We start from the raw sequence: 24,506 nt of genomic DNA, 5'->3' as shown, positions 1-24,506 counted from the left end.
GCTGGGGGGCTGGGTGATACACACTGGGGGGGTATGTGCTATGGTGAGCACTGTGAATTGTGTAAGACTGATGAATCACAGACCTGTACCCCTGAAACAAATAATACATATGTTAATAAAAAAAATAATGTTTGCTGGTTCCTGTGGGGTAAACGCTCTCACCATGGCTGACTTCTGTTACCAAGAGTTTGACAACTGGCTTGCAAAGTTTCTGGAAGTTTAAGAATGGCCTTTTGCCACAGGTAGAAGCCAGCTCCAGCTCACCACTGCCCAGGATGCTGAGGGGGCCTGCCTGATTTCCCCGCCTTCTCTCATGGGACCAGAATGCACTTCCCTGTGGGGCCATGGATGAGATCTGTCATGGCTACTTGAAGAAAATTAGGAGAGACTGGGACTAGAGCTGATATCCCATGAGCTGTCACTGAAGAGGGGCACTTACTGGGGCTCTAGGTAAGGGGAGGAGCAGATACAAATGGAGGCCCCCTCTCTGTCCTTCCTTCCTTCTTTGTGGATGCACAGAATGAGTGACAGCTCCTGGGGGACCAGAAGCTAACTCCAGGGCAAGCAGGAAGTGTGAGGGCAAACAGGGATGCCTGAAGCTACACTCCTCTAATTCCCATTTCCCTCTGGGCTCACAGGAAGCACAGCACCCTTCCTTGATTTCCTTCTCTTCCACAGTCAGAGGTCCAAGCCCTGATCTTGGCCTCTCCTTTGTCAGACTGTCCTTCAACTCACAGTAATGTGTATAGAACAAATATAAGTGTAACAATTGGTTATGAGAATTTTGAAATTAAATATTTTAAATGTGTTTAGGGAAAATAGTTCTTTTTGAAAACCTCTGCTGGGGGCACCTGGGTGGCTCAGTCGGTGAAGCATCCGACTCTTGATTTTGGCACAGGTCATGATCTCAAGGTCGAGGGATCAAGCTCCGCATCCAGCAGGGAGTCTGTTTGAGATTCTCTCTCCTTCTGCCCCCCTCCCCCCCTGCTCATGCTCTTTCTCTCCCTCTCTCTCTCTCTCTAAAATAAATAAATAAATCTTAAAAAAAAATAAAAAAGAAAGAAAACCTCTGCTGGTCTCAGTTGTTTTCCAGTTGTTTTACTCTAGTGTCCTAGGGAGGACAGGGAAAACACAAGAACTCGGGAAGAGTCTTGATGTGTTTATAAGAAGAAAAATATCTGTACATTGTCTTGGACCAGAACTTACCACCTAGTTGCACAGGGGGTGTGGGGCTGGGAGACAGGTGGGGAATAATAAGTGTGTGCATGGGCACATGTTGTTGTCGTCTGGATTTTACCATTTAACTCTGTTTTTCCACGTGGAAAAATCACTGACATCTGAGTTCAGAGCCTGGGCAAATCCAGAAAAGCTCACTAAAGAGAGTTTGAGTTTTGGAGAGTTATGGCTTGCAGTCTTTTCTCCAAAGTTTTGCAATGACTGGTGTGTTTGAGGAAGCCAAGGCCAACTTTCCTGGAATGTTGAGTGTGCGTCCAAGGTCATGCAGAGACACCTTGCAGAGGCGACCCAGTGATGAAGGCACATAAAAGGTACAGTAGCTGTCCATGAGCTCCCTTCCCCTTCTGCTTACCATGACTTAACTTAAATCTTGTGTGACCAAATCAGTGCAGTGGTTCGAACAGCAAAATAAAATGTGTGCACTTGGGCAGATTTGTGAATGCTTGTTCTGAGCATTCTGGGGCTGCTTGAATAACGGAGGCTTCAGATGTGTGAAGTTTGGGGCTGAGAACACTATGCTTCTTTTGCAGTATTCAGGGTGTCCCTGAGTGTTTCTGCCCTCCCTATATAACCTGAGATGGCTCCCTTCCCAGGCTGTGCTCATTATTTGTGGGTGTCCTTGGGGTGTCTCAGGGACCCATGGTCCAGTCCTCTGCTCTTCTGTCCTAGGATCACCTCAGAGCTCTGCCACCCACCCCTGCCAACCTCATCAGGAGATGCCAGTGCCCAGGCCCCATGGCTCGCAATTCCAGAGATCTTGACATGTTAGCCCTGCAGCCACCCAGGGTCTATCTCCCCAATTGAGACCGTGTCTCTCAGTGTCTTCTTCAGTGTCACACAGAGAGCTCTGCATGCTCCACATCTCAGAGAGTCCCTTGTGAAAACAACTCAGATACAGGCCCAGGGGCTTAGCAATGAGCTTCGGCAATGAGCTTCAGGCTAGGAGGTGGACCTCTGAAGCGGATGCCCACAGTCCTCTCCATCCCTGTACCCTGGAACCACACACAAAACTCTGCCTGGTTCTCCTAAAGCCCGCAAAGAAACCCGCACAAACTCACCAACTCCTGGGAGCCATGGCCCGTGTAATCCCACATGTAGCTCAAGCGTCTCCCTTGCTTAACAAAGGACCTCCCTACATTAATACCTTTTTTGATTACAAATGAGTATGTGTTGTGGCAGAAATTTAGAAACTGTAGAAAATATGAAGAAAATTTAAGTTGTCTGCAAATCCACACCTAGCGATCACCACTGTTGATGGGGAGATACACGTATATGTATCTCCTTCCCTAGTCTATGCTGTTGGGGAAGGTCGCGAGCTGGACACTGGCACTGGAGGCTCGACAGCCTCCCCCCTGTCCTTGGAATGTGGGCTTTGCTTGCCTTTGCCCCCAAGGACATAGTCTTGAGATACTGATGTGGTGTGGAAAACACCTGCATGGTATATGTGACTGAACCCAGTTAAGGCCTCTTTATAAACTTTTGAAGATCTGGTGGGTGGCTGTGGGGATCCATTCATCTTGCTGCTGCCCAAGACAAGCCTTGTATGTAAGTTTCCTTTGCTTAATAAAACTGCCACCTACCAAGCTGGAGTGCCTGCCTCTTTCTTCAGTCTCTCCCCAGTCTCTGAACATGAGGCTGGTTTCAGATCATACCAGGGAAGCTCCCAGGGGGTCTTGAACCAACATCTGTATGTGAATATAAACTTATAATCATCTTTTCCCACAAGTTAGTCATAGACTTTCGTAGCCCCTCCTTACTATAAACCCTCCTCTAGGTGATCATCTTTCCACATGGTCAATGTTGATATGCATACAATTCCATGGTGGGATTGTCCATATTTCTTGTGATATTTACTCGTAGACAATTTGGGTAATTAAAATTATTTATATTATATACTGCACTGTTACGAATATCCTAATTATTTGCTTACATCCTTAATATTCTAAAGGAAATTTTCCTAAACACAGTACTGTTGAGACAAAAGTTGGGCACTTTTTGAGGCTTCTTCAAACTGGTCTCCAAAAAGTACTGATTTACACTCCCACTTATGCTACCACTGACTTATTCTTTGATTTGGACTGAAGCATGGTTGCTCCTGGTTCAAATTTGGATTCACAGTTCATCAGCCTCTTACCTGACCCACTTATCATTTATATTGCAGCTCTTATTAAAATATACCAAGATAGACTGTGTTCCCTGTTAGACCACATCCATTTCAGGGGCTGTGCTTTCTAAAATGGATTTGGAAAAAAAAATTTAATCCACAGGACTGGAAAGGCACTTGTTTATTGCATTTTGAGAGTTCTTATAGATACCAAGTCCTTAATCAGATATATGATTTGCAAATATTTTCATCCAGCTTGTGGTCTGAGTTTTCATTTTGCTAACAGTGCCTCTCAAAGAGGAGTTCTTAAGTTTAATGAAGTCCAGTTTATTCAACCTTTTTTTGTTTATGTATTGTGCTTTTTATCTAATAACTGTTGAAGCTAAGGTCACAGGGATTATCTCTTAAGTTTCTTCAAGAAATATTATACCCTAATATTTTACATTTTGGCCTATGATCCATTTTGAGCTCATTTTGCATCTGTTGAAAAGACCATCCTTTCTCCACTGATCTGTATTTGCACCGCTTTCAAAAATCAATTGATCATATACATATGGCTCTATTTTTGGACTATATTTGATTCCACTGATCTAATGTCTTTCTTGATGCCTATACTACAACATCTTCATTATTGTAGCTTAACAATAAGTTTTGAGGTAATGTTAGTCCTCCAGTTTTATTCTTATTTTTCAAAATTGTTTTGGCTATTTGGGGTACTTTGCATTTCCCCATAACTTTTAGAATTGGACTCTGCCGTCCTTTGTGCTGTTGTTTTCATACGTGTTAATGAACCCCATGATACACTGTTACTCTTTTTATTAAAACAGTTATCCTTTAAAGACATTTAAGAAATAAGAAAAAGAGTCTTATATGTATTTACCTGATAGTTCTCATTTCCAGTGCTCTCCTTCCTTTGGGTAGATCCTTATTTCTTTGTCATCTTTAGTCTGCCTGCCTGAAGGAATTACTTCAGCACTTCTTGAAGTGCAAGGTCAGTGGGTGATGAAAGCATTTGGATTTTGTCTGTCTGAAAAAGGCTTTATTTCACCTTCATTTTTGAAAAATATTTTTGAGTGCTCAACATTAATCATTATGGAAATACAACTCTAAGCCATAATGAGATACCACTTCACACCCACTCTGATGGCTAAAATTAAAAAAGACAGATGTCGAGAAACTGAAACCCACATACAATGATGGTGGTAAAATTGTGCCCCTGCTTTGAAAAATGTTTTGACATTTCTTCCAAAAGTTAAATATAGACTTATTATATGATTTAACAATTCCACTCCAGGTATAGACTCAAGAGAAATGAAAATAGATGTCTACACAAAATTTTATATGTGAATGTTCATAGTAGCATTATTCATAACAGACAAAAGAGAGAAACAGCCAATTGTCTCCCAATTGATGAATGGTCAAAATGGATATATATGTGTACGCACTTTATATTATTATATTATCAGTCATAAGAAGAAATGAAATACAGATGATTGTCACCTTGAACCAGTAAAGATCAACCTTGAGAACACTGTGCTAAGTGAAAGGAGGCAGTCACAAAAGACTCTATTATCATATATGATTCTATCTATGGGAAATGCCCACAATAGGCGAACGAACCTAGGCAGAATGGCTTCCTGGTTGCCGGGGGGGACCAGAGCAGGAGGGAATAGAGAGTAAGTGCTAATGGGCACGGTGTTTCTTTTTGAGGTGATACAATGTTCTGGAGTTAGATCGTGGTGATAGTTGTACAACTCTGTGAACAGACTAAAAATCACTGAATTGTATACTTTTTCTTTTAAAACAAGATTTTTTTTTTTTTTTTTTGGAGAGCAGAGGGGGAGAAAGAGCCTGGGCGGGGCGGGGTGGGGGAGCAGAGGAGGAGGGAGAAGAGCGGAGGCCTCTGGCAGACCGCGGGCGCCGCCAGCCCTTTAGGTTGCAGGGTCCCAGTCGCGCGGCGGGGTCAGGGGGGCCTGGAGGTGTCGGCGACCCAGGCCCCCGCCCAGCGCCGGGAGGGACACCCCGGCCTCTAGCCGAGCCCCGCCCCCCAGGCACCGCCCACGCGCCGCCCCCGCCGTGCCAGGAAGCCTAGGGGTGGTCTCGGGTCCTGGGTGCGGGAGGAATCCTGCAGGTGCCAGTCACCCGAGTGGGGACCCGCGGAGCGGCTGCGGAGCTCGGCCTGGAGTCGTCGGGATCCGGGCCCGGAGGGAGGAGCGGCGCGGTGCCGGAAGGGGCAAGTGGGGGCGTTCCGGGGCAGGGCGGTGACCGCGGACGAGGAGAATCCCCGCGCTCCGGCCTGGAGACAGGACGCAAGGACGCGAGCGTACCCGAGCCGACCTGGCCCTCTCCCTGCTGCCAGAAAGAGAGCCCTTCACTTCGCAGCTGCTCGGTGGCGTAGCGGCTCGGTGGGCTGGGTGGCTTGGGTGGCGCAGTTGCTCGGTGGGCTCGGTGGCGCAGCTGCTGGGCGGCGCCCGTGCCTCCCGATCCCAGCGAGCCCCAGGCGCTGGCGCTCCCCCGTCTTCTCTCTGCCCCTCGCACGCCTCCTCCACGCGGGCTCGCCGCCCTCCAGCCGCATTCCCACCGGCCCTGCTTCCTCACCTCCTCGCTCTCCTAGGGATGCGCGGAACGACATCTCCCTACTTGTCCTCTTCCCTGCTAAAATCACCAGTCTGCCGCTGCAAATCCAAGTTCTTGCGGGCCTTCCACACAAATTCCTGGAGTCCTTCCCGTTTCCTGAGCTCTCTTGCAGGCCCTCGCCCGGCAGGCCTTACACAATGAGCTTCCAGTCTGGGGGGGACCACAGTGGGCCAAAGCAGGAATTCCAGGGGCGGGTGCCGGGGCCGCTGGGGGTCAGGGGAGCGGGTGACGGGAGACCTGTCTCGGGCGGGCCTTCGGAAGCCTCCTGAGGCCGGGATGTTTGAGTGCGGGGGGCGCCGTTAATCAGTTTGGGGGGCGCGGAGTTGGATAAACAGTGTTTTCAAAGGCCCAGGGGTGACTTGGAGGGAAAGAAAGGCGGTCAGGATGGCTAGAGGCCGAGGCTGGAGGCCGAGGAAGCGGACGGGTGGGGCATAAGCCATTTAAATGAAGTGAGCTTCGAGCTTAAACTAAGGGCCCTGTGAGGTTTTAGAGGAAGGCTGAAAGGGTCCTCTTTCCTGTCAGAATGGAGTGTACTGGATGGAAGGGGGGGTGGTGGCTCAGTCCGCGGGGAGAGGGATCAGGTGGTCTAGACTGGGTGCAGGCTCAAGAGAAGTAGACTGGTTCAAGAGCCATGTAGGCAGCAGAAGGCAAACCTTGGTGATGGGCCTGAGGGGATGAGGAGCGGTGGGTCGGAGGAGTCAGGGAGGTCTCCCAGGGTGTGAGGCCAGCAGTTGGGTGAGTGAGGGTGTCATTTCCACCCTTAGCTAATTCCCTGGAGAAATGTGGGCTGGGGGATGGGAGCGGTGTGTGGTCAGCAGACCTGCCCCCTCACACTTAGGCTTCTGACCTCTGTAGCTACCTAGATACTGGCCTCCCCATTCTCAGTGATTTTGCTCTCTCTTGGACCCTTCTCTGTTCCTCCTTACCTCTCCATTCTGGTGTTCCACCGGGGCTGCTCTTCGCCTTCTCATGCACAGTCCACTGTAGTGGCTTTTTCTGAGACTAACGAGCAAAACTCCCAAATCAGTGTTTCTGAGTTAGCAAAAAAAATTGTGAAACAAAAACGCCCAGACTCCTCACCCTCAGTGCCAAGGTCTGAGGATCACGTGATGCCTAGCCGCTAGCAATGGTCAGGCGCTCTGAGTTGGGTGTTAATTGGCCATGGGGGAGGGGGGGCGGCGCTGAGGGCTGCTCAGCAGGAGAGCACATTGGCTCTCCAGCCACTGTAGATGAAAGGTCCTGGCCTCACAGCCAGTTCCATACCCACTTGTAGCCTGTCTCTCTTCGCTTACCAGCATCTCAAACATTTCTCAAGAATCGGCTAATAGATGGGGAGACTGTGGTCTTTTGCATAACTGAAACTCTCAGAAGTTCTCTCCATAAATGTATGGAAAAAGAAAGTATTGTGGAGAAGATTGGACTTCCCTGATCTCTGGAGGCTGAGTGCTGTGTGTCTGTGCCCAGGAGGCTGAGTGCTGTGTGTCTGTGCCCAGGAGGCTGAGTGCTGTGTGTCTGTGCCCAGGAGCTGGTGCTCTTCATTTTCCCCAAGGCTCTCAAGCTGGTTCGATCTTCTGCCAGTACCACACTTAGCTAATTATCTTAATATTTTGACTTACTTTTTGGATGGAGAGCAATAGTAAATGGGTTTTCCTTCAACTTAAAATATTTATGAGCTTTATCATTAAAAAAAACAAAAACAAAAACAAAAAAAACAACCCGTACAATTCCCAAACTGCCATATGTGAGGTTAATAACGTTGGCCGGGGCGGGGGGGTGTTGAAGCAGCTTTTCTCTTTATGCTCTGGTTCCAGACCCTGCATCATGGACGCTCTTTCTGAAGCAAATGGCACCTTTGCCATCCAGCTTTTAAAGATACTGTGTCAAGACAACCCTTCACACAACGTGTTCTATTCTCCTGTGAGCATCTCCTCAGCCCTGGCCATGGTCTTCCTGGGGGCAAAAGGAAACACTGCTGCCCAGATGGCCCAGGTAAACCTGCTTGTCACCCAGCAGAAGGGACTGCCTTTTTGGTTATTATGTCCCATCACCCAGCTTCAAACCTCAGGCTCCAGAACTGCCATAAAGCTAAAGCAGGGTGGGAGGGGTGCCCAGTGTTTACATACATCTGTGCTTATGTCTGACAGGTGGGACTGCCTGGGGACCAAGACACAAAGGACAAGGCTCGGAGTCTCCTTCCCTGAGATATTTTTGGGGGCAAGTTCCCTTATTAATAACCTGGATAAGACTATCAGAATTTTATCCTAGCACTTTATCTTTGGGAAATGATACTGAAATTATTTGGAACTCTAAGCAGCTGAGAGCTCTCATTTTTGGAGTAAAAGATTTCATAGCTATAATTATTCTTTAGTAAGGAAGGGGAGGTTCATATCTATTTCAAGTCATTAATACACCACCATGCCTTCCTAGCTCAGTAAGGGGATGGACAAAAATATGCAAAGTGGGTAAAAAAGCACATCTTTATTGCATATACAGACGGCATGTGGACTAAACATTCAGCAAACATCTGAAAATGATTAAGAATTCATCCCTGTCCTGAAGGGGTTTTATAGAGTAGGTAGGGGACATGTGCCCGAGTTGAAACCTAAAAGCTTACCTCATGCCCCCACACACATCTTCACTATCCGTGTGTTAGTCAGTGGGGCTCTTTGTTTTGATATAACTTTCTTTTCCCTTGAGAGCCCTTTCTGGGGTGACTACTCATGTCAATCATTTTTCAGCTTGTGGTAGGAAGGATTCCGTGTAGAAGGGGGCTTCTTTGGGCTTACTGAACTTTTCTGTGTTTTTAGGCTAACTGATGAACCCTCTGGGAGCTTTTTTTGAGAACCTGAAGATTGTCTGGTTACTTTGTATTCAGAGACATTGAAATTCCTTATCCTCCTGTACTCAGCTGGATGGCGGTGGCACTGAATATGCTAAATACACATTACTACTCATAGCACTCAGGGAACTTCTTTCAAAGAACTAGCTTTCGGATTCTGTGTGCACTGGCAGAGACTGAAAGTGATGTTTTCCCCACTGATTGTATTTCTGCTCATTTCTCCGTGAACTTTTCATGCTTTTAACTGTATGTGTTGTTGTTCTTTTTTCCTTGGTAATCTTAGAAGCAAATTTTACTCTATATAGGGTACATTTCATACTTAATGTTTTCCTTGGGATGCAAGATTTTGTAATAGCCCATTTTTCTTTTTTCTTTGATTTTTTATTTATTTGAGAGAGAGAGAATGAGAGAGAGAGAGCACGAGAGGGAAGAGGGTCAGAGGGAGAAGCAGACTCCCCGCCGAGCAGGGGGCCCGATGCGGGACTCGATCCCGGGACTCCAGGATCATGACCTGAGCCGAAGGCAGTCGCTTAACTGACTGAGCCACCCAGGCGCCCATGTAATAGCCCATTTTTCTGAACCCCTCTTATCCTTGTCATTCTTTCCTATTACTTACCTTTTTTATTTTCTTAAAGGTTTACTTATTCGTTTGAGAGAGAGAGAGAGAGCACGAGCAGGAGGGGCAGAGGGAGAGGGAGAGAGATTCCCAGACAGACTCCCCACAAAGCACAGAGCCCGACGCAGGGCTCGATCCCATGACCCTGAGATCATGACCTGAGCCAAAACCAATAGTTGGATGCTCAACGGACTGCACCACCCAGGTGCCCCTTCCTATTACTTACCTATAAACAATAGATATCTATTTAGGCAGAAAGGCCAATTCTTACTCCCCTGGTTTTTTTTAATTTTTAAATTTTTAATTTAAATTCAATTTAGTTAACATATAGTGTATTACTAGTTTCAGGGGTAGAATTTAGTATCAGTTGCACATAACACCCAGTGCTCATTCCATCACGTGCCCTCCTTAACGCCCATCACCCAGTTCCCCATCCCCCACCCTCCTTCCCTCCAGCAACCCTGTTTGTTCCCTGTACTTAAGAGTGTTTTATGGTTTGCTTCTCTCTCTGTTTTTATTTTATTTTTACTTTCCTTCCCCTATTTTCATCTGTTCTGTTTCTTAAATTCCACATATGAGTGAAATCATATGGTATTTGTCTGTCTGATTTATTTCACTTAGCATAATGCCCTCTAGTTCCATCCAGGTCATTGCAAATGGAAAGATTTCGTTCTTTTTGATGGCTGAGTAATAGTCCATTGTGTGTGTGGATACACACACACAATGTGATATATATATATCACATCTTCTTTATCCATTCTTCTGTCGATGGACGTCTGAACTCTTTCCATATTTTGGCTATTGTGGACATTGCTGCTATAAACATTGGGGTGCACGTAGCCCTTCGGATCACTACATTTGTATCTTTGGGGTAAATACCCCGTAGTGCAATTGCTGGGTCATAGGGTATTTTCAGAGTGGCTGCACCAGCTTACATTCCCACCAACAGTGTAGGAGGATTCCCCTTTCTCCACATCCCCGCCAACATCTGTCGTTTCCTGACTTGTTAATTTTAGCCATTCTGACTGGTGTGAGGTGGTATCTCATTGTGGTTTTGATCTGTATTTCCCTGATGCCGAGTGATGTTGAGCACTTTTTCGTGTGTCTGTTAGCCCATTTGCGTGTCTTTGGAGGTATGTCTGTTCATGTCTTCTGCCCATTTTTTGACTGGATTATTTGTTTTTTGGGTGTTGAATTTGGTAAGTTCTTTACAAGTTTTGGATACTAGCCCGTTATCTGATATGTCATTTACAAATATCTTCTCCCATTCTGTCGGTTGTCTTTTGGTTTTGTTGAGTATTTCCTTTGCTGTGCAAAGGCTTTTTATCTTGATGAAGTCCCAATAGTTCATTTTTGCTTTTGTTTCCCTGGCCTTCGGAGACGTGTCTAGCAAGAAGTTGCTGCAGCCAAGGTCACAGAGGTTGCTGCCTGTGTTCTCCTCTAGGATTTTGCTGGACTCCTGTCTCACATTTAGGTCTTTCATCCATTTTGTCTTACTCCCCTGTTTTCTCTTCTCTCCCTCTCTCTCTCTGTCCTTTCCTCTCTGTATCTTCTCCTCATCCCACATAGTGCTGCTCTAGTATGTATTAAATCTGCAATTAAAATGAATGTAATATCCTTTTTTAAAAGAGAAAACAGTGTCCTTTAAAGGAAAATTTTGTAGAGTATTTAAGAAAGAATTTTGCTTACAGATTTTTTGAGACAATCTGTTTTTTTTTGAGAGAGAGAGTATGCAAGCAGCTGGGGGAGGGGGGGAAGCAACGAGAGAGGGAGAGAGAATCTGAAGCAGACGCCACACTGAGTGCAGAGCCTGACGCAGGGCTTGATCTCATGACCCTGAGATCCTGACCTGAGCTGAAATCAAGTGTCAGACACTTAACTGGCTGAGCCACCCAGCTGCCCCCCAAAGAACAATCTTGATAAATTTTAAAATTATTTTTCTCAACAGGTGCTTTCATTAAGCACAGAGAAAGACATTCATCAGAATTTCCAGTCACTTCTTGCTGAAGTGAACAAACCTGGCACCAAGTACTTGCTCAGAACGGCCAACAGGCTCTTTGGAGAAAAGACTTGTGAATTCCTCCCGGTAAGTTGAGTCAGCAGAACAATAAAAGTTGTAATCAAAATATGGAGTCTGAAAGAAAGATCTTGGAGAACTGAAAATTATGGTAAACTTTTTTTTTTAAAAAATCATAATGCTATCACTGTGCCTTGAATTATTTAAAATTTGACTACTTCTAAAATTCACTTATCCATTTCTGGTTATTTGTGGCTTAGTACTTACCTATTTATAGACTCTGATATTTTGGTACCTAGTAGACTAAGATATGACCACTTTTTAAGAGATATATACTCATTTTGATAAAACGTATGTAAGATTCCAATTTTCTTGGAACCTGAACTTTATTTAGGAATATAGCCATATTTGAACTCTTTTTCCCTCCAAAGACCTTTAAGGAATCCTGTCTTCGGTTCTACCGTGCTGAGCTGGAGCAGCTTTCCTTTGCCAGTGCTGTGGAGCAGTGCAGGAAACATATCAACACTTGGGTCTCAAAAAAGACTGAAGGTCAGAATTACATGTTATTACCCCCTTCTTTTTCCTTCTCCCTCTGCCTTCTCATCTTTCCCCTGGTTCTCCTCCCCTTCCTGTTCCTCCCCTTGCTTTTCCTGATGCTCTGATTTCACGAGTGTTTCAGATGGTCAGAGGCCTGCTGACGGGCTGGGCCTCTTGGTGTATTTGAAACTTCTTGGACTCACAGGGTTCTGATCAGATGCTCAGGTTTTCAACCACAGAGACTTAATTTTGTCCATTCTCCTGGGACAAGAAAGACTGATACAAATGTCCAAAGAAAGTCATAGGCTGGATTTCCAGTTTAATAACTTACACTGAAACATACTTTCAGTTGGCCTATAACATTCACATGTTGGGGGAGTTCATCACCTCCGTAGGAAGGAGGCTATTGGTCAGATCTTCTCTGAGACATACACTTGGGCTTCGAAATTCTCTGTGGACCTCACATACCACCACTTTCACCCTATACATTAAGCTTACTTATTCTGCTGCTGCTTTCATGTCTTCCACGTACGCTCCCTTAATTAGGTTTGATAAGCCTAGATTTGGTAGGCCAAATGCAGGTGCTCTCTCACAGCTGATCAGTTCTCTAGAATGAAATCATCCTTTCTTTGGCGTTGAGCCTTATTTGTTTCTGTTTTACAGAGTGGTGTGTTCTGATCTTGGCCCGCACGATCAACGACGTTCGAACCATTCAGGACCCTCTGCACCAACTCTACTTAGTACCACTAGGAACAGTCCTATTTCTATCAATAAGTCAGACAATAGAGAACAAGAGTTTGTCTCTCCTTAGAGAGTTAGCAGTTATTGCTACCATTTCTTCTTGGAATATTTGCTACTTATGCCATCTGGAGGCAGGGAATTAGCAGGGATGTTCTTAGTTCATTGGAAAGGTACAACTTGATATCTAGGGAAGAAGGGAGTATCTTTCACTTGCCCACCTTACCTTTTCCAGGAATGTCTGGTATTTTGTTTAGAGGATCAAATAATGAAATCTCTTCCAGGTGCTTCCAGAAGCTCCTCAATGCACCCATGCTGCCCATTGTCAACTATATCCCCTTTGAGTCATTCATTCTGGCTGCCTCTGACATGTGGACATGGTTGTGGAATGTTAGCACGCATTGTACCTTTGGTGCATTAAACCAAACGCTCCATTTTAGGACATGAGAGAACCTAAGTCCCTCCCAGCCCCTCTCTCATTTCCCGCTTGCCTTGCTATCTGACCTCATGTAGTGTTTTCTCTGAGTGATTTAGAAACCTTTCAACGTCATGGATTTTGTGGGTGTACCCACAGCATTGATGACCTGACCATGAAAACCACTTGTGTGGATTGTTCTTTTTTCATTTCTGCACATAGCAATCCAAGCTCACCAAATTTGGAAAAGAAAAGAATGTTTGGTTCTTGATTAATAGTTGAGGATCTGTCAGTAAGCCTTATTACGATTTATTCATCACACTTCTGTAAAAAACCAACTGAATATATTCTCTACTTTTCTTGGAAGGTAAAATTCGAGAATTATTGCCAAGTAACTCAATCAATGCACACACCAGGCTGGTTCTTGTCAATGCCATCTACTTCAAAGGAAGGTGGAATGAACAGTTCAACAAAATGTACACAAGGGAAATGCCTTTTAAAATAAACCAGGTGAGAGAAGCTTTCCAAAATCCTTCTAGTTTCATGAAGAAATTGAATGGAAAAAGTTAACTTTGTAAAGGCATAAATGATTGGTTAGAAATAATTTTGAAACTTAACACGTTTCTGAATGAAATTTTAAACTCAGGAGAAAAGAACTGAGAAATAAAAATTATTTGCTGCCTCTGATTTTTTGCATTTTATTACTATTCCTACTACCTCTGATAATTTCTCCTACATTCATTGCTGCCACCTAGTTCTGGAAACTTAAGACTTTTCCTCTAAGCTTAAGTTGCTTAACAGAAAGCAAAAAACGTGTTAAGGAAGTAAGATATGTGTTTGTGTTGGGCAAGTGGATAGAAGGAGTGAATATTTCTTTAATCAGATATTTGAAAAATTAAAATAAGTATAGACTTGAATTATTGTTAATTAATCACTATTAATCTAGTATTAAAAGTTTCTAATATTAAAACTAACTGACAAAGATGTCAGTCTTGCTATTGAGGTATAACTTCGGTTCAGGCAGGCATTAAAATAGCTTGCCAAATCTCCCAGCCCCTAAAAAAAAAAAAAAATACCATTTTAATGCAATTAGGAAACTTGTACTGTACAGGTAAAACCTTTTTTTGGGGGGTGGGGCATAAAGTGTACTTTACATAATCAGCCCTCTAGTTACAAAAGTGGAAGGGGGACAACTTTTCTAGCTATGATTTTAGAAACTATTCTAATTTTTAGAATAGCTGATCCATATCAACTTTTAAAACTTTAATGAATATAGTAGTCCAATTAATTTCTGCGTGCATATACCTCTTCTGTATTTTTAGAAAACTATTTCCTTGGATTAGAGTATCAGAACTGAAACGACTGCATTTAAATACAGGAGGAGATACGTAATTCTTTCTACTTGCTGGCCGACTGCTTCCTGAGGGGCTGTCTCCTTATGCCACCAGTCACACTGCTGTGAAACTCTTCAGTCTCTTCTTTATCATAAAAACTTTTTCCAGTTAAATAGAAATAATTTTCTATTTCATTATATTTGATTATATTGTTTCCTTAGATATATTTGCCAGGCATATTTTACATGAGGAAAATCTGATTTCCTCCTGTGGGAAATGCAGAGTATCACGTTTATTTTGCTGAATAAAACATCTCCTTTCCTAGGCTAGCGCCATTTCTGTTTACCATAGATGCCTCGTATCGATGATAGGAAAGAGTTGGAACTAGCACACGAATATCGTTTCCATCATGGGTGATGAAAACACTCCTGGAGTCAATTATAGCTCCTTTGGAAATTTTTATTGCCTCTTACCATAATCTGTTTTTAATTCCATGCTCATGTTTCTTCCTGTCAGAGGGAGCAAAAGCCAGTGCAGATGATGTTTCAGGAAGCTACGTTTAAGCTTGCCTATATTAAAGAGGTGCAGACCCAGGTCCTGGAGCTGCCCTACGAGGGTAAGGAGCTGAGCATGGTCATTCTGCTCCCGGACGACAACGTGGATCTAAGCTTGGTGAGAACCCCAGGGCGCCCTTTGCATCCTTCCTGCTGGAACTCAAGCACCACTTTGAACATTTATGTTTACCTTTTAAGTCAATGATGTGGGCAACCAGGAAACAGAGCACAGTATTCAGACCCTCGCGTTTTGGAACCAAACTGTCATTCAGGACCTACTTCGCCCATTATTATCTATGTGATCTCGCCAAATTTCTTTACTCTGCTTTCCCACATGGAAAACAGGGATGGTGATAACATCTGCCTGAGAGTTACTATGAGGATAAAATGGGGGTGGTTCGAGTAACAAGCTTTTAGCACATTGTCTGGTACATAATAAGCCCTGAATAAATATGATCCATTATTATTATCATAATCGTTGTTAGCATTATATTTTATTTCTTTATTTTTTAAAAGATTTTATTTATTTGAGAGAGAGAGAGGGAGAGAGAGTGCACATGAACAGTGGGGGTTGGGCAGAGGCAGAGGGAGAGGGAGAAGCAGACTCCCTACTGAGCAGGGAGCCCAGCGCGGGCTCATGACCCAGCTGAAGGCAGACACTTTACCAGCGGAGCTGCCCAGGCGCCCCTGCATTATATTTTAAATATCAAGACCTCGAAAGTCAGGAGATCAGGGCCAGAAACAGCCCCAGACGGCACTCCCAACTCACTTTGCTTCCTTTCAACATGGATCCCTAGTGTGAGAGTCATCCATGGCCCAGGAGCTTCTGGGCCCAGGAGCTTCTAGGCCCGGGCGCTGAGGACCACACAGCACTCCCAGTGTCCCAAGGGGCCTGCGTGAGCCGAGCTGCAGCCAGGGGCTCTCTGTGTGTCTTTGCCACGTGACATCTCTTCTTCAGAATGAATGTACACAGGATTGCACCTCTGGCAAATCAAATTGCTCCAGCAAGAGCCCTTTCTTTTCCAATTGTTTTTCTTACCAGCAATGTCTCATCTTCAAAAAATAAGCACAGTTAAAAGGAAAAAGAAAAAGAATATCACAGTCAGCGGGGCATTGAGTGTTGTCAGGATGAAAGATGGCTTGTAGATACTGTTGGGTAAGGAGAGGACCGGCCGCTGTTTCTATGCCTCGGGGCTGCCTCACGTCTTGCCTGCTTGGCAAGGGAGCGCCGTTGGAATAGCACAAGTCCGAGATCTCAGAAATTTCCCGGCGCAGAAAGGTGCCCCTGGTTCCATGGGACAATTACCACCCATCTCCGAGAGGAGGAAGGGTATGTGGGTGTGCGTGGCCTTACGTATGGAAGTATGAATTTTAAAGTCTAATTCTGGTCCTTCAGGTGGAAAAAAATCTCACTTTGGAGAAATTCAGAGCCTGGACCAAGCCAGACCGTATGCAGAGCACCGAAGTGGAAGTTTTCCTTCCGAGATTTCAGCTGGAAGAGGATTATGACATGGAATCTGTGCTCCGGGGTCTGGGAATGGTTGATGCCTTTCAGGAGGACGAGGCTGACTTTTCGGCAATGTCAGGCGAGAGAGATCTGTGTCTGTCCAAGTTTGTGCACAAGAGTTTTGTGGAGGTGAACGAGGAAGGCACGGAGGCCGCGGCTGCTTCAGCCATCTTGGTTGTGGAGTGCTGCATGGATTCTGGCCCCACGTTCTGCGCCGACCACCCCTTCCTTTTCTTCATTAGGCACAATGTGGCCAACACTATTCTGTTCTGTGGCAGGTTTTCCTCTCCGTAAGGGTGAGCATTCCCCTCTTTCTGTGCCCTCCTGCCCTGTTCCATACCCTGGGAAGATGGGCCTTCGAAGCGCAGTGCAAAGGTGAGGGCACATGCCTCCAGCATCTCGATCCCATGCTTTTCCACGCCCAGCTCTCCCCATCCTGACCACTCATTTGCCCTACTTAGCCAAGTTCATGGGACAAGAGACCTTAATGCTTCCCTGTAGTATTTAAAGTGCAGTCCGAATCCTATAGGATGGAATGCAAAGTTTCCCTAGATGGCCCCAGACTTATTGCCCCCTCATTCCCCTTGTAATTCATTCTAGTGACACTGTGTTCTGCCTTGTACCTCAAATCTGGTTGCATACTTGCCTTAGCCTGTTTCAGTAGTAATAAATGCTGCTACCTGAGGCTATTATTTTATACTCTGCCTGGTGCATGGGCTTTTTAGAAAGCTTTAATGCACATTTTTATTTTATCTTTGACATTCATGCCTCACTAAGTAGGTGGCAAACAGGGCATCAGGCATTGGAGACAAAGGGGGCAGAGTCATGGTCTTTTGACACCTGGTCTTTAATACTCATGCCAGAGTAGCTTTTATGACAGCCAGGTTGGACGAGGTAATGTCCTTAAACTTATCATGTGATCCCCTTGTAGGGAGCCCCTTTCCTTCTGTTCTTGTATTTTCTCCACCTCCAACTCTAACAAAAATTCCTCTCAACTCTTAAAGTTCATTTCCAATGTCATCTCCAGGAAAATTTTCCTTTTCTACATAAGCAGGTGTGCATCTTTGAACTCTCATTGCATACCGAGGGAGGGCATTTCTCTTATGGCGGTTGCTTTATTTATTAATCATCTGTGTTCTCCAACTGGACCTTAAATTCCTCAGGGGTTGGGACTATATTTTACGTGTCTATGTGCCATGTACAATGCAGCAGTAAGTAATTTGATCATAGATGAGCTCTGTAATTTTTTAAGAAAGTGATTAGATATCAGTGACATTATTGGGGCCTTTTTAAAGAATTTGTTATTGAGGTGAAATTCACAAAGCATAAAATTAACCATTTTAAAGTGAACAATGCAGTGGCCTTAGTACATTAAAAATGTTGTGCAACCACCACCTTTATCTAGTTCCAAAAAATGTTCATCACCCCAAAGGAAAACCCTGTGCAGTTACTCCCCCCACCCCCAATCCAACTCCTGGCAACTGCCAATCTGCTTTCTATCTCTATGGATTTACCTACTCTGGATAGTTTATATAAATGAATTATATAACATATGGCCTTTTGTTTTTGGCTTTTATTCAGGATGACACGCTCATTCATGTTGTGGCATGTGCTTCATCTCTCTTTATGATTGAATAATATTCCACCATATAGCTGTAGCATAAGATTTGTTTATCCGTTCATTCGTTGGTGGACATTTGATTTGTTTCCATCTTTTGGCTATGTATGAGTAATCCTTCTACAAACATGCACATACATGTATTTGTTTGGATAGCTGTTGTATTAAGGGTTCCAGTTTCTTCACATCCTTATGAACACTTGTTATTTCCCACCCCTCTTTTTATAAAAAAATGGTGGCCTCTGTAAGTGGGTAGGAAGTGAAATCTCATTGTGTGTTTTATTTGCATTTTCCTATGACTAATAGTGTTGAGCATCTTTTTATGTGCTTACTGGCCATTTGGATATCTTCTTTGGAGATAAGTCTATTCAAGTCCTTTGTTCATTTTTTCATTGGGTTGTCTTTTCGTTGTCAAGTTGTAAGAATTATTTATATATACTGGATACAAGACCCTTATCAGATATATCGTTTGCAAATATTCTCTCCCATTGCTTAGGTTATATTTTCCCTTTCTTGATAATGCCCTTGATCCACAAAGGTTTTTAATTTCAATGAAGTCCAGTTTATCTACTTTTTCTTTTGTTACTCATACTTATGGTATCATATGTAAGAATCCTTTGTCAAATCCAAAGTCACGAAAATTTACAACTATTTTTTTCATAAGACTTTTATGATTTTAGCTCTTAAATTTAGAACGTTAATCCATTTTGATGTATACGATGTGAGGTAGGGTCCAACTTAATTTTTTTGCAAAAGGGGTATCAATTGTCTCAACACCTATAACTGCTTTTGAATTGCAAAAGGATGTTGATAATAGATTAAAAAATAATATCTAAACAAGTGATAAGGTGAAAAATTATACAACTGGCATATATATATCAAATCCATTCCATGAATGGAATCCATAACCAGACTGAAAGAAAATATTATAAAAAATCAGTAAGGAATTAACACTAGGGTATACAAAGAACTCCTGCAAATCAAAGAGAACAAGGCAGTCAATTAGTAATCAGAAAAATACAAATAAAATACCATGAGATACTGCTCAGCATCCATCGGATTGGTGTCAGAAAGTTGGATACCATGCAGCATCAGCCAGGAAGTAGGGAAATTTAGGAGCACTTATGGGAACAAGAACCAATATGGCCCAGATAGGAAGCAATCTGGCAGTGAACTCAATTGGTGTCTGCTCTGTGCTCATTTCTGGGTGTGTGGCCCAGTGATGTCATTGCACAGGTCCCCAGAGGTACGGGCACAAGGGGGTTCACTGCAACTTCATCTATGTTGGCAATGAATTGGAAGCTACCTAAGTGTCCATCTCAATGGGAATAGGTAATGAAGATGTGGGCATACTTTGTGACACTGTATGAGTTAGACCAAAGTACAAAGTAGGTGTACATTCAGTCTTATGGATAGATGATGTTGAGTAAAAAAAAAATATATATGTGTATATATATATATATATATAGTTTAACAACTTATAAGTTTTACTTACGTAGAGTAAAAAAATCTCTGTAGTATATATTATACAAGCATACACACCTATTGTATTTCTTTTATTGGTGAGAAACTTTTCATAAATTTTGCTATGATGTTTTATTAATGAACAGGGTTTTTTTATTCCTATAGTCAAATCTAGGTTTTTTTCCGTAGTGATTTTTGACACTGCTTTCAATTCTTAGAAATACTTTCCCATTGAAGCCAGCGTGTCACCTATATTTTCTTCTAAACTGTTATGTTTTTAATTGATTGAACTATTTAATCCATCTGAAATTTGTTTTTGTGTTGTTGACATTCAGGAGAATATACAATTGTATTTATTTACAAATGGCCAATTTCTCAACATTAATTGTAAATAATCTGTTTTTCCCCAGTGTTCACAGTGATTTTTCTCATCTTCATTCTTCAAGGTGAACGTCAGAATAATTTTGCAATACTCAAAATAATGTTTTTAACTTTGGTATTTTTTGGAGGGATTAGTGTGACATTAAACATATAAATTTGGGGATAAATTAATCTATTTACAGGGTTTAGTCTTGTTCGGGAAATGTGAGGAGTATCCATTTATTCAAATCTTTTTTATCTCCCTCTCTCTCTATATATATATATATATATATAGAGAGAGAGACATAGTTTTGTTTTTGTTGTTATGGTATTTCTAAATTTTATTGTCATTATAATAATTGTAAGTGAGAGCATTTTTCCCTCATCTGGTTATGGGTGGCATATAAGCAAACGAAGAGAAACACCGTTTCTCCCTCCTCCTACTAAATACTTTTGACACCAGTTGTGTGGGTTTTTCCACACCAAGCAGTTCTCCACTTCTCAGGGACACCGACTGGGGGCCTTACAATTTAACTGTTTGAATTTTATTTTTTCCACAATAGGAGAAGAATTTATTTCATTTATATTATGCAATACTCTGCAGAACATTTTTTAAATTGTGAAGGGTCTATATGCAGTTCCTGAAAAAGGTCATGAAAACAAATTAAATGAAAAATACAGCTTTCAGTACAACGTGCCTAGCATGATGCACGCATTTATGTGAACAGACCTGTATGTCTACACGTAAATTCATGTATGTGAGTCTGGGAAAAAGTTTAAAAGGCTAAGCCTTCACCTTTAACAGAGGTTATCTCTGGGAAAGGTTTTGAGGGGGAATGGGAGGAAAACTTCCAGTTTTTACTCTCTGTGTTTCAATATTATTTAATGTTTCAACTAGGAAAATCTAATCCTGTGATCTGCACATAATTCAAAGGAAGAACTCTAGGATATAACCACATGTGTAATTCTGAGTGACACGGTATTGAAACGGAAATAAAATCTATATAAACAGCTTTAAAATATTTTATTCTTGGCTTTTAGAAGAAATTTTCATAAGAATGTCAGTCAAACATGTATCTTCCTCTTTTCATGAATAAGGTTCATTTCCAGCTTTTTTTTTTTAATTATTTTTCAAAGCTTTATTTCCTGTTCTGTGAGCTGACTTAATATACTTTGCCCATATATCCCCTAGGGTTGTCTGGATGAGGAGGAGTGGTTTCACAAGACTTTTAAGATAAAGATTAGGGGCGCCTGGGTGGCTCAGTGGTTAAGCGTCTGCCTTCGGCTCAGGTCATGATCCCAGGATCCTGGGATCGGGCCCCGCATCGGGCCCCGCATCGGGCCCCGCATCGGGCCCCGCATCGAGCCCCGCATCGGGCTCCCTGCTCCGCGGGAAGCCTGCTTCTCCCTCTCCCGCTCCCCCTGCTTGTGTTCCTGCTCTCGCTCCCTCTCCCTCTGTCAAATAAATAAATAAAATCTTTAAAAAAAGAAAAATAAAAGATAAAGATTAAACGCCCACATAGAGAGCTAACCAGTAAGGAACTGGGTTGTGTTCCCTCCAAATGTACATGTCAACGCCCACACACCCCCACCAGTACTTCAGAATGGATTATGTTGAGACATAGAGCCTTTAAGGAAGTAATTAACCTTAAATGCGGCAGAAGGGTGTGATCCTAATCTGACATGATAGGTGTCCTTATAAAAAAGAAGAAGAGGGCGCCTGGGTGGCTTAAGTGTCTGCCTTCAACTCACGTCATGATCCCAGGCAGGGTCCTGGGATCGAGTCCCGCATCGGGCTCATTGCTCAGCGGGGAGCCTGCTTCTCCCTCTCCCTGCCGCTCCCCCTCCTTGTGCTCTTGCTCTCTGTCTGACAAAGTCTTAAAAAAAAAAAAAAAAAAAAAAAAAGAGATACTAGGGCAAACAAGCTCAGAGAAAAGGCCACGGTGAGAAGGCGGCCATCCGCAAGCCACACAGGGAGGCCTCAGGAGAAACCAGCCCTGCTGACCTCGTGCTCTCTGACTTGCAGCCTCCAGAACTGTGAGAAATAAATGTCTGTTGTGTAAGCCGCCCAGTCTGCCCTATTTGATTATGGCAGTCTGAGCAGGCTAATACAAGACACTTTCTAATTTAGCCCACTCTCCTGTCCATCCTTTGCCTTTCTCCAAGGACAATCCTCAGCTCTAGCCTGACTATTTACAGTTTCCTGATGATAGATTGTTTCCATGCTCTGTCATTCCTCTGGGGCTTCACGCTTTCCACATTCTACCTTGAAACCCTTCCTCCCCACCCCTCCCCCTCCATTCACCGCCCCCAGCCCCAAACCCTCCATCAGTAGCTAACACTCACTAATCCTTGTGGGTGAACTACTCCGCCTGTGTGTTTAATTCTTTGAAGCTGAAACTTTTGGTACTCTGAATGTAAATGAACTATTCACCCACCTGCCCAAGATTGTAAAGTCCTGGAGGGCAGGAGTTGTCCCACAGTTGTACCCCCAGCACCCAGCACCTAGCACCAGCTACACAATTTATGAGGCCTACTGCAAAGGAAAATGAGGTTCCTTGTTTGAATTTCAGGACAGTATCGAGTCAGGGACAGGACGTTTGCAAGCGCGGGGTCTTTTGCAAATCCACAGGTCCCATGCTGCTGAAGCTGGCGCTGCTTGAACAACACCAATCACACAAGCCCGGTACATACTCTGGGTTTTGTGAGATTTGAGAGAGCATTTCAACTTTCTAATCCTTGGCTGTCAAGGGAAACAGAAACACTATTTTTTCTGAATCGTGTTCTAACAGGATATGACCATGGGAATCTTTTAGTTTTGCCTGAAACACAAACATAGTAGATGCTCAAGGCTAAAACAAACACCAACAGGGCTAAAAAATGTCAGAGCTGAGGTCATTAACCAGCCAGGCAAGGGAACAATCAGAAATTCCATGAGTAGTTTGCCGAGAGGAAAAAGTCAGGGATGCTTTAAAGGCTGAAAAGAGGGCGCTTTTGGAACCCAGCACTCTGGGCAAGACAGAAGGAGCCCTCGTGTTTGTAAAAGCTCACGGGACAGCAGTGTCTTCAGTCAGGTCTTCTACAGACCTGGTGTCTGAGGGTCACTTAAGGTTTCATGGTCCCTCATCAGCCTCACTGGCTAGGGCACTGTGATGAGCTGCAGTGAATTACAGGGTGGTTCGGGTAAGGTGCAGGGAGGGGAAGTTTCCTTCTCGTGGAATGTGTGACTGATGTCTCTCCCAGAGGACATCACCCAGATCTTTAGACCTCTCCCAGGTAAGAGGGATTAGAGAAGCTTTTGAAAGGGTATTTGTGAGAGATTCTTCCTCAGAGAGCTATGGTGTGCTAGGACCCACTCCCCCAAGCCCTGTGCATGGGGGAAGCAGGGGAAGACAGAGCCTGTTGAGTGAGTTTGGCTCATGCAGAGAGAGAGAGGAGAGAGGCAAGAGACAAATGGATTGAGATAGAGATAGAAACTCTGTAAGTGGGCTTGACTCATGTCCCCTGGATATGCCAGACATTTGGATATTGCCCAGGAGAAACGTGCAGGGAGTGCAAATATTGATCCCAACAAACCCAAATGGGCCAAACTAGAGTTGCATGGCCTCTCTGGGCTCAGCTCCTGGCCTGTAAAATGAGAGAGCAATTTGATTGTGATGTGAGGGTGGATAAAGTTCACAGAGCTGGGTCACACAACAGTGAAGGTCAAAAGCACCTGACAGTATTGCCAGGCTTCTAAAAGGGAGTGGTGACTGCAGGGACCAACAGCCTTTCTTCCTTGTTCTCTGGGGTTTGAGCTGCTTCTCTGTCGTCTCAGGAACTAAGGTCATTTGTATAATGTGGGCAGGAAGAGTGGGAGTTTCCAGTCCCAGACCATGATGCAAATCCTCAGGTGAGAAGGCTGAGTCCTAATACCTCCCTCCCCACTACCTGCTGTGGGAGCCAGGCCCTGACCTTCCAGGGCTGCGAAATAAGGAAGTCCATTTGAACAAGACTTCCAGCTCCAACATTCCCCAAGCCTATGTTTCTGGATCACTTCTCAACAACCAGGCAAAGATGGCCTCAGCATAGGAGAGGTGGACTCCACTGATAAACTCCACTGAAAAACTATGAGGTAGAGAAAAATGAGATCTAGTAATCCCTTCCTTTTTGGGGGGAAGGAGGAATTAGCATTTGTGAAACCCTGCTATGCGCCAGAGACTGTGCTGGGCACTGCACATGCATTACTTTTCTTAGTCCTCACAGCAACCTGGGCAGGTAAATGTTGATGAGAAAACTGAGCTTCAGAGAAGTTAAGCAACTTGGTTCACTTAGGTAGTTCAAAGCTGGCAAGGGAAATGAAGCCAGAGCTCTCAGACTGCAAAGTCAGAAGGGAGCGTGGCAGAGCCTCTGTGAAAAGCAGGCACCCTGACTCCAAGATGCATGGGCTCCCTGTTCACCAGCCTTGCCCAGATGCCCTCCCGGCAGCTTAGCTGTTCCACAGCGGACACGTTAGGTTGCCAGTGTTTTGTCCTTGTTTTCTTTAAACAT

At 43.9% G+C, this 24,506-nt stretch overlaps 1 protein-coding gene across 3 annotated transcripts; it reads left to right on the top strand.

The window, feature by feature from the left end:
• Positions 1–5,242: 5,242 nt before the first annotated feature.
• Positions 5,243–20,996, top strand: SERPINB9 (serpin family B member 9). 3 transcript variants are annotated; one of them, XM_025891067.2, is made up of 7 exons: positions 5,243–5,573; positions 7,789–7,966; positions 11,381–11,518; positions 11,881–11,998; positions 13,507–13,649; positions 14,990–15,145; positions 16,424–20,996. In XM_025891067.2, the coding sequence occupies exons 2-7, from the start codon at positions 7,799–7,801 to the stop codon at positions 16,826–16,828; spliced, it is 1,128 nt and encodes a 375-aa protein (XP_025746852.1). In that variant the 5' UTR covers positions 5,243–5,573; positions 7,789–7,798; the 3' UTR covers positions 16,829–20,996. The 3 variants fall into 3 exon arrangements, with proteins under 3 accessions (XP_025746852.1, XP_025746853.1, XP_025746854.1); XM_025891068.2 differs by lacking the exon at positions 5,243–5,573 and adding an exon at positions 5,580–5,729; XM_025891069.2 differs by lacking the exon at positions 5,243–5,573 and adding an exon at positions 5,595–5,745.
• The last annotated feature ends 3,510 nt before the right edge of the window (positions 20,997–24,506 follow it).

The sequence above is a fragment of the Callorhinus ursinus genome, unplaced genomic scaffold (genome assembly GCF_003265705.2).
Source record: "Callorhinus ursinus isolate GAN/ISIS: 27379988/994484 unplaced genomic scaffold, GSC_fseal_2.0 scaffold26, whole genome shotgun sequence".
Lineage (NCBI taxonomy): Eukaryota > Metazoa > Chordata > Mammalia > Carnivora > Otariidae > Callorhinus > Callorhinus ursinus.
The sequence above is the reverse complement of the archived record's forward strand: the minus strand, read 5'-3'. Positions and strand labels throughout refer to the sequence as shown.